The sequence below is a fragment of the Pyxicephalus adspersus genome, chromosome 2, assembly GCF_032062135.1.
Source record: "Pyxicephalus adspersus chromosome 2, UCB_Pads_2.0, whole genome shotgun sequence".
In the NCBI taxonomy this organism is placed as follows: Eukaryota; Metazoa; Chordata; class Amphibia; order Anura; family Pyxicephalidae; genus Pyxicephalus; species Pyxicephalus adspersus.
Window position 1 is genome coordinate 12,406,708 of NC_092859.1, and position 10,938 is coordinate 12,417,645.

At 40.3% G+C, this 10,938-nt stretch overlaps 1 protein-coding gene across 5 annotated transcripts in view; it reads left to right on the forward strand.

Moving 5' to 3' along the window:
• DOCK6 (dedicator of cytokinesis 6) overlaps positions 1–10,938 on the forward strand; it is a 99,610-nt gene that overhangs the window by 24,084 nt on the left and 64,588 nt on the right. For all 5 annotated transcript variants that reach the window (XM_072399561.1, XM_072399563.1, XM_072399564.1 and 2 more), the window contains exons 2-6: positions 6,193–6,283; positions 7,816–7,991; positions 8,290–8,358; positions 9,330–9,459; positions 10,557–10,769. In XM_072399561.1, coding sequence (XP_072255662.1) covers positions 6,193–6,283; positions 7,816–7,991; positions 8,290–8,358; positions 9,330–9,459; positions 10,557–10,769 — 679 coding nt within the window. The remainder of the gene's footprint in view (positions 1–6,192; positions 6,284–7,815; positions 7,992–8,289; positions 8,359–9,329; positions 9,460–10,556; positions 10,770–10,938) is intronic.

Consider the following 10,938-nt stretch of genomic DNA (forward strand, 5'->3'; position numbering starts at 1 on the left):
ACCACCGTGACAATTTCCCATTTATTAGGACCACCGTGACAATTTCCCATTTATTAGGACCACCGTGACAATTTCCCATTTATTAGGACCACCGTAACCAAATCCCATTTATTAAGACCACGGTGACCATATCCCATTTATTAGGACCACAGTGACCATTTCCCATTTATTAGGACCACAGTGACCATATCCCATTTAATAGGACCACAGTGACCATATCCCATTTAATAGGACCACAGTGACCATTTCCTATTTATTAGGACCACGATGACCAAATCCCATTTATTAAGACTACACTGACCATATCTCAGATCTTAGGGCCACAGTGACCATTTCCCAGATCTTAGGACCACGGTGACCATTTCCCAGATCATAGGACTACGATGACCATGTTCCAGATCTTAGGACCACGGTGACCATATTCCAGATCTTAGGACCACGGTGACCATGTTCCAGATCTTAGGACCACGGTGACCATGTTCCAGATCTTAGGACCACGGTGACCATATTCCAGATCTTAGGACCACGGTGACCATGTTCCAGATCTTAGGACCACGGTGACCATTTCCCAGATCTTAGGACCACGTTGACCGTTTCCCAGATCTTAGGGCCACGGTGACCGTTTCCCAGATCTTAGGGCCACGGTGACCGCTTCCCAGAGCTTAGGACCATGGTGACCATTTCCCAGAGCTTAGGACCACGGTGACCATTTCCCAGAGCTTAGGACCACGGTGACCATTTCCCAGATCTTAGGACCACACATGACCATTTCCCAAACATTGAACCGTTTTGCTTTAAGATAACGAATATGGGATGTGGGGCTTGGAACCTCCATAACATTCTACTTTTTTACCTTTAATGCAACAATAAATGTCTTGGTTCTGAAGTTGTATTCTCATCCTAGTACTTTATTACAAGGTTCCAGATTTGACATCTTTGTTCTAGAAAGCAGCTTGTGGAGCTATTCACACAGCATCCAAAGGTCTGATCAGAATCATATTGCTAGAGAGGAACTTTGCTCCTCACCTCTTCCTTTCCTCTGTGAGAGAAGGGATTTTGTCACTGGTGACTTGATGCCAGGCACTATTGTGACATGACCCCGATAGATACTGTTTACATCAAAAAATCTGAAAAAACAAAAAAGCTCTAGCCATTCCTCATAGAAGTCATGAACATATAAAATAATTCTTACAATTTGTTGCTGTGTGTGGTCACAACTCTCATTGTAGTTGTCAATGGTGGGGGCTATCACATCATAGCTGTCACTGAAACAATTTTGTGTCTTTATTTCAGTTCGTCACAGAATCTATCTGGGTGACTGATTCTGGCAGCATTCCTGAATGTTGTTTTCTGATTAGACATGGTTGTTCCTTTTGTGCAAAATCAGCACTTGTTCCCCATGTCGACATCCCTTATTTCCCATAGATTATAGGAACCTTTTTGTTTCATTGTGTTTTACTTATGTTAGTCATTGTGTGTTTATTTTACCATTTCCCTAAACTGTTTAAAGAGGACCTCGCACAGTTATGTGTTTTAATGCACTTTTTTTTAAAAATGAAAATCTTTTAGTAAATATACTTCCTAATCCCGGTGACTCCCACACTGTCCCGATTTAATTTTCAATTCTGTTTCTGTTATGGCTAATACCGCCATTCTCTTTCTTATGACTTCTTGTTGATGTCACATATGGCATCCGATCTTGCTCTGTTCATGTGTGAGGTCCGGTGATTTCATTCTGCACATGATCCTAATCTCAGGCATGCGCAGAAGCAGAATAGTTATTGCTGCCAGTGTTCAGTGTATAAGTACCCCCATTGAGGGAACATTCTATTAAAAAGATCATACCTTTCTACCAACATTTCCTCTGGTATTGTGATAAGAATACCTAAACAAGTATTTTTTTATTATGTTTTATGGATGTGTTTAAATATGGAAGTAGTTCTTGTATTATCTATGATTTAAAACCACTCTCAAAAGTCAATAAATAGCATCGTAAAAAAAGTATGAGAAGTACTCCTAATGAACATTCTGTTGTCCTGGCACATCCAACAACCCAGTGCTTATTCCCAGCAGCGAGGGGCCTGACTTGCAGTAGTTTTGCAGTCAATAGAAAAAGTGCAATGCAACCATTTGGTTGTTCATCACCGGTGGCAATAGTCCCGATCATCCAATGGACAATGGAATTATTTATACAAATTTGGGTTCCTCTGCTTTCCCAAGACTTCTACATGGTAGTCTACTAGGTAGTCTACATGGTAGTCTACATGTGTGGCTACCTAGTAAACCCCCTAATACCCACAACAGCTACTTATTTTTTATATTTACGTGGCATTTGGGGCACCAGAAACCACTTGAGAAGGCTTATGGAAAATGTTTACACATTTAAAGGAATTTAAATAAGAACATTACTAATACTTAGTCTATAAGACGTAAAATGGTCAAGAAACCACGTCATAGGTGACTTCCTGTTCAGATAAAATGATTTGGCTGATTGTTTTCTAACACAATTTAGTGAATTACTGCACAAAAACAAGCTGCAAATAAAACTTGATTATATGTGTATGTATAGTTCAAGATGTTTTGTATTGCATGTAGGTCCTTTTACAATGCTTTGTGTGTCATTTGGTGCTGATGTTGGTGTTTAATGAAAAATGTATCTGGTAAAATGTAGGCTTTGTTTTTTAGAATTTCAAGAACTTGGAGATTACCAGAGTTTAATATTACCTCTAAAACTGTGATAGTTAAATTACTCAAAACTGGAATAAATGACTATATAGCAGACCAAAAACAGGGATAACTAAGGGGTAAAAAAGTACAGATGGATTGCTTCCAAACGAGGGATAGTGCCGTGAAATAGGACACAGTTGGGGTGACACTGTATAGCCAAAACCTTGAAGACATCCACCCATCACAGCAGTTGGACTCATTCCACAGAAATAAACATTAGGGGAAATTTAATCCCCCTTTTCCTTTTTGTACCTATGCCAACCTTCAATGGCCTTCCTCAAGATTTTGGAAAGTGTCTGTGGAACTTTGGGTCCATTTGACCAAAAGAGCATGTTTTAGGTCAAGTCCTGATGTTGGATAAGGAGGATAGTTCATAAACTTGTGGGTGGGTTAAAGTCAGCGCTCTGTATGGTCCACTTGAGTTCCTCCATACACAATTAAGATAGAGCAAAAAAAAAAAAAGTCTTCCTGAAACTATTCCAGGAGGGAGGTTACAGGCATAAAATTTTGTCCAAAATGTCTTTCTCTGATGTAGCATTATTAGTGCCCTTCCCTGGAAACCCAAGAACTCTGTTATTTTGAGAAATGTATGTTTGGCCATATACTGTGCCAGTCTATCTCTAATATTTCATTCTCCTGCATTTAGCTTTGATTGCAGCAAGCATTGGCCATGCATATCCAATGTCACAACATTATTTGCATCCAGAGTTGCATTAATTTTTCTCCAAGATCTCTTTTTGATGATGGGACAGTCAAACCGCTGTGTAAAGTCTTCTCTAGCATCCCAAAGATTCTCCGTGCCATCAGGAAAGAAATATCCATTGATAGAAAAACCTGGTCATTCAGTATATTCAGGGAGCTGATAATACATAATGCTGGATGGAGACCCGACCAACTGAAGCAACTCCAGATCAAATCACTGCCCCCCCCCCACAGGCACCCGAGATCGTAACACTGCTCCCTGCAGGCACCCGAGATCGTAACACTGCTCCCTGCAGGCACCCGAGATCGTAACACTGCTCCCTGCAATTTATGTCACAGTAATGAATGAATGAAGTGTCATCCAATCCTGTATTTTTGTGTAAACTTGGAATATCTAAATTACAAAACACTTTATTTGTATTTCATTGTGCTTTGTGATTGCTCTGTGTGTATTTGTGTGCAGAGATTGCGCAGGGTGACTGATTGCTGCCTCCCGGGTCACCTCCGCCTCTATGGATCTCCTGTGTCTAGCCTGTCAACGCAGCTCACTTCCTGACAATAGCAGATAAGCCCTGCAGGCCGGAGAACTATAATGGTCTGAAATCCTCTTTTATAGTGCCATACTTTCCACAGCTCTTTATACACGCTTCCTCTCAGGGGAGAATAACTGGAACTGTGTCAATGGATCACGGCAGCTTAGCAAGCGTGCGGGCGTCCTCTAGATATGTGCGTCAGGCTCAGCCGGAGTCATTGTTCTCTATTTGCATTATACTACCTACATTAAAAAGGCAAACCGGAGCTAGGACTTCTGTAAGTGCTGCTGTTATCTCAAACAGCCTTCTGATATAGGACGATCGATGAAGAAAGTACTGCACCTGTTGCAGAGATCCATAAATAAAGTAGATCTGAAAACAAACTGGGTGCGGTTTAGTTTGACAAAGCACTTTGTATGGTAAACACAAGCTGATTTTTTTATTATGGCTTCATCTTTTGTTATATCTCAGGCTGCAGAATTTCTTCAGCTTCTTCCATTTATTTGCTGAACACATTCACTTCAGCGTCAGCTGCATGGTAATTCTCGGGACGGGTTTCCTGATGGTGACAACTGCAGACCATGCTTGTACAATATGGGTCAGCATGGCCACAATCTGTATTGGAAGGGAATGTAATAGGGGGACAATGCTCAATTTAAAGTGTTGTCACCCTGGAATAGTTTATACAAAAAGGATCATCATGGCTGCATCAACAGGTCTTTTATTAATAACTTCAGACTTAAAAAACAATGGAAATCGTTTCTGAATTCATGTTAATATATGAGATATAATTGGTTGAGTTTACATCACTTTAAAGTACATTATTTTTTCCTGTAAATACCCCACAGCTTATTCACACTATTTTATCAATGGTTTCCCAAATGCACATGACTAAGATACTACAGCAGAGCACAGCGGTGCTTTGAAAGATCCAGCAAGCAATGTGGTTCTATTGGGCAGCCTATATAAATTAATGAGCTGCCCTAATGCATACTTACGTGCAAGACAGATAATATTATTATTAATAATTTTATTTAACGCCAACATATTACACAGCGCCGTACATTAAATAAGGGGTGCAAACGACAGAGGAGAGGACCCTGCCCCGAAGAGCTTACAGTCTGAGTGGTTTGGGAGTTTTCACAATACACAGCCATAGTGGGGGCCCATAAGGACAATGTCATGGACATAATTGTATTCTTTGCACTGAAAGTGGTTGACACTTTGGGGTAAGAATTGGAACCCCTATCAGTTTTTATTACTTCCCATTGCTTAGTGGAGATCCATTTTGGCATTTTTTCCTGGCATCTTTACCAGAAGAAAAAGTTATAGAAAATCCAACATTTTAGAGTTTTTTTACTTTTAAATGGGGTCACCTGTGCTGTTAAGTTAGGTACTTACTTTGGTGCTCGTCTTTGATGTGTATAGCGGTCCCCCGACTTCGTTCATCAGTAGAATAGATAGAAGAATGACTGATGTGCTCGCCTATGTTGGAAAGCACATTGGGGTGCCACTCGCCCGTCCTCTCTCCTCTCCTTGGAACAGAACAGTGCTGTGTGTATCTATTGTGATTGTTTCCAGTGACAATCCTCTGACATCTGTATGGGGATTTAAGGGCTGTAAAAGATTATATTTACCCTCCTAATTCAAATTTCCTCCTAATTCTTGTTACTTCTTTAATGCAGGAAGTGAGGTGAGATATATCAAGTTGGTAGAGAATCCAACCCACTCGCTCAGGCTCAAAATCATTATTATAGTTTACCTAGTTTCATTTTAATGTTATTATTAATAAAAAGGATTTATATAGCGCCAACATATTATGCAACGCTGTACATTCATTAACCCAGAACAAGTATATAGACCATAAAATTTTTGTACTGGTAGAACTGCTGATTTGCACATTTGTGTTTTGTGGCTCCAAAATCAACATGACAGCCAAGCAGCCCATAAATTTCACCATTAACACCATTTAATACCACGAGGCTGTGATACTCCGGAAAAGGGACTTCAGCCCATAGTCTTGGCAGATGTATAGCGAAGGCTTTAGAGAAGCGTGTATTTCAGAGAAGTGACTGCGGTTTATTTAATATCTTCATGTGGTTATGTCCTTTGCCCATTTTACATACTAGTAACCCTTAGTGGAGTTCTTCTTTATATAAAGGCCATCGTGTGAGATTAGCTGCCATAGCTGGATAAAAAGAGTAATTAGGCGTTCTTGTTTGTTTTCCAGGACGGTGGCCTCAGAGGTTCGGAAGCAAGTCTCAAGAGAATATGGAGGGTCTCCGCAGCTTTCCAAGAAACGAGGAGGAAGTCAGCAATCAGTGAGTTTCCATGTGTCCTGACTATTGTTAGTTCTCAGTCTTTTCCATGGAATGAATGTTTGCTTCTATACGCCCAAGTCACTCACTTTAATTATTGTTATTATCAACCTCCAAAATAAAAGTGTATGTAAAGCCAAATGTATTTTTAGTGTGGATAAAGGAGAGTCGGGGTTAGACCGTTCTGTGTCTCTGCTAGGGGGAATCCTGGTCTCTATTCATTCTCATGAACATTGTCTTTGGATCAGAAAGTTCTGCCTGGACTGTAATCCCACTCCCCATTAGGTCATACCCTAATATGAAATATTCAGCAACATCCTTGGGACCAACCTCCGCTTACACAGATGGGATACCTAATTAAAGAACTGTTTATTTGGGCTGCTGCTGTCTAGTTATGAAACACCTTGCTAACAGAACCAAATAATGCTGTTCTGCAACTGCACCAATGGATCATTTTACATTATTATTGGCATATACACGTATATATTTCAACCTTTGGATTTAATGAAGACAAAAAAAAAAAGAATGAAAGTTTTGTAAGTTTCATTTTTTTCACTATTCAGACTACCAGTTTTTGCAGGAGGTTTGAGCAGCTTCACCACTAAACCAAAGGGTCAGTTCATTATCGTTTAATTGATAGGAGGTAGCAAAGTTGGAGCAGGCTTTTTTGAAACACACGCACGCACACACACGCGCACGCACGCGCACACACACTTTTTGCAGCCACCTGTTATAGGTGTTACTGTTCCCGAGCACAGAGCATTTGACAGTGAGTGTCCAAGAAATGCACAGTACAAAAACCTCTAGTCTGAATGTGTGTTAAACGACCCACAATTGGCATGTAGTATCCTAAAGGCTTGGCACTGCTCTAAATATATCTTGTAATGGATTAGTACCTAGCTCAGCCCATAAGCATGAGCACAGCCCTAACATTTGCACCGATAAAATACGTCGGCTATTGCAGGGCCATTGATGTTTCTTAACAGGTTAATAACCGTTGCTCATTCCACGTTATTTCTAAATAACACTCCAATACCAGAACTTTGTTTTATATTAAAGTGAACCTGGTAAAAACAGCATAAATTCTCAAAAAAACTGTAATATTTAGCCTTAAAAAGCTGTTGTTTAGCTCCACTCAAATGACTGTGCCTAGAATGAGATGGTATCATCACTCTGCTACAAGCAGGAGGAGACATTTCCTCTGTTTCCTTTCCCATAATGATTAAACTGCAACATTGTAAAGCTGCAGCAGGGGCTAATATACTTAGATCGTAAGCTTTTCAGGGCAGGGTCCTCTCCTTCTCCTGTGTCATTGTCTGTATCTGTCTGCCATTTGCAACCCCCTATTAAATTTACAGTGCTGCGTGATATGTTGGCGCTATATAAATGCTGTTTATTAATAATGATAAATTTTAACTTAGCATGCATTCACGCCTATGAAAAATATGTCTTATTTAATACATCAGAATCCCCAGAGAAGTCATCTATTAACAATTACATTCCATGTACACGTTGTGTCTTGTCCTTTATTACAGATTCCCCTTACAGATGTGGTGGAACCACTGGATTTTGAGGAGTATCTCACGTGTCACCCCCCTGAATCTGACTGCGAAGCCCTCAGAGATCTGTATGACTTTCCTGCTGATGACATTGAGATCTTATACGAGCCCAGAGAATGCCGCACACTGGAGCCAGCATCTCCAGAGGAAGGGTAAGAAATATTCATAAAACAATACTTTCTTTAGGCAGGCCACACATACAGCTATAGTAATATATAATTAACATTGGTTATAAGTATTTTCCACAGAAATGTTTTTAAGCTGGATGGGAAGAATCTATTGGGTTGTGGCAGCCCCTGTATTGTTACCATAGTCTTGGTGGGTATGGTGGTGCGCCTGGCTTAAAGGAGCTGGAAAGAATATGAAGTTATTATGAATGTAAATTTGGCTATGGAATATCTTGTAATCTTTGAGATGGTAATAACTTTCAGCGATCTCTCTCTGTTACAGGAAGCTGGATGCTCGGGTTCGTGATGCGCTGAAAGTATATACCCATGACTGGGTAATTGTACAGAGGAGGTAAGTTAGTTAAGGGGGTCAAGATGCCCACTGACATCTATTTTTTAATTAGGTGATAGTCTTCTCCTTCTTTTTTCCAATGCACCAGAAACAGCCAGTCACATCACTGTGAAAAGTAGTTTGTCCTGTGTGGCATTGCTTCCTTGCTTTTTGGGAATTGCTTGCGATTGTCTCCTCATTCCTTAAAATTAACTTGTGGCCAGGTTATAAAAGAAAACCTCGCTCAGTCTCTGCAGACACCATGAAGCAATTCATCCTTAGCCGAGGCAATGAGTTCATTTAAGTTTTTCTGAACCTATCATCTATATATTATTAGTGATTAGAATGACTGCTGAGTGTTTCCTGTTTCTGCTGTACACTTCAGGATGAATTGTTCTGCTCTTCCTGCAGCTTCTGAAGTTAGCATGTTCTATTCTTTACAAATCGCCCATACTTCTTGTGAAGGGAAAATATATTTACACTTTGTACTTATATGTGTGTATATTCATAAGGAGAGGGTGCAGAAACATGGCATGACCATGCACTCAATACTTGGTACTTCCTTTGTAGTCACTCAAACAGAGGAGGAAGCAAATAGCTCGGAGACTCCAGCTGATCCAAAGACCATAGGTTTTTGTTGGAGCCTCATATATTTCTAGCCCTAGCTACAGGTTACCTTTAGCGTTAGATTGCAGATGCAGCCTTTGCAACACTATTCCTCTGCCCTTGTTCTAATAGGAAGGGTTAAAGACCAGATTTAGGCAGTGGTCATTGGATAAAATAGGCACTCATTTGCTTATTTTCCACTGCAATATGTAACTTGTGGATGAGAACAACATATAGGATTAGAAACAAAACAGACTAAAGTAGAGATATCAGATATTCCATTGAGAGCCTTGGTGCTATTTCTGCAGAGCTTACACTTCTTAGAAATGCTAGGGGTACTTGAAGTGCAGTTGTCCCGTATTATTACTATGGTTTTCTGTAAATAGGTCTCAGCGTCTAAGCACAGCGTACACTCCCATTACCGCAGAACGCCAGCGACAGCGGCAGAAAGCTCTGAACCGACAGTTATATGAGCTGGATGAAGCCACAGAGGAGAAAGCGGCTCCCGAGGAGCAGGTAATTTATTGTAAAGGTTTGTACTTTTGCTAAACAGGTAAATCACAATATCGACATTTCCTCTTGTGTCCTGCCACAGTGACACTGAAGACATTGCTGTGAGCTTTGCTTGTTAGTTTTGCTATGTAGGGTCCAATAAAGAGGTAGTGGTATTGATTTCTTCACAAAGGGAATGCCTTCCAGGGTTGGTAAACAGGAAGTACATGTAGCTCACAGCATTGCTCTGGGTACAGGAAGTGATAACATATCTTCCTTGCATAACCACAGCCATCCATTATAACATAAGAGTATTCTCCCCCACTGAACCCAAAACAAAATTCAAGTTTTGCTTGAAGCTCTACTTCTCTAATTAAACAAAATCTGATGGAGGTAATTAAATCTTTAAAATAGAATTCGGTATCGAATATGCTTGTTTCCTGTCTCATAGGATGGTAATAATACACAGATTGATATCTCTCTGACTCCTGATACATTTCGTATCTGTTCATTTGTCTGGATGACCAAGAACAGTCAACAGCAAGGAGTTCATTTATAAAACAAACCTGATCTCCAAAAATGCCGTTTATAGAGGAGTAATGCTAATATCTAGTTTGCCCCTTTATGAAAGTGGAGATCAGCTTAAAACATGGCCGCTCTCTTTACTGATAGATGGCGATCACCAGATTGTAAGTCAATGGGTGCTTTATCACCTTCAGGATAACCCAGGAAAAAATGGTGATTAGCTCATAATTTAAGTAAATGGAGTTTCTGATCGTCCTTTTAGGTTAATTATGGTACGGCTATAAATTACCGATCATTACCATAGTAAAAACAAAACCCAAAAAACTGGTCACAGTTCTTCTAGCTCGTATTAAAAAAAAAAAAAAAAAATGGAAACAAAAAGTTTTACTGTAGGAGACAAAGACACGTTCCTCCAGTTTTTAGAGTGTTTCAAGTAAACCTGTTTTTTGTCCGTGGAAAGCAAGATGTTATATTTTTCCTTCCAGCTTCCTTATCATAGAAGTAAATACGGGTTGTGCTCTGCATTGGCCACTGTTGCATGAGGTTTAAGGTTTTAACCCTCCCAACATTTCTGATTTTTGTTTTCTTATTATTAGGAGGACAAAAAAAGATCATCTGCTTCCATGGATGACACCCCCCGAGGCAGTTGGGCTTCTAGTATATTTGACCTGAAGAACTCTGCTCCAGATCCATTACTGACGGGTCTGCTGGAGAGGACGCCACCCGAAGAGGTGGACAGGATAAACGAGGAACAGCGCAGAGGGAACCGACACCATCATGTCCTGGCACTCTATCCGGCACCCGATGAGGTGACTATTCACCTATCAGGATACAGCAATGTTTTTATTACCTGCTAACCTCCTATGTCTAATACTCCTGTACCATCATATTACAGTCATCCAGCTCCTGAGTGTCTTATTACCCCTGTAACATCATAATACAGTCACCCAGCTCCTGAGTGTCTTATTACCCCTGTAA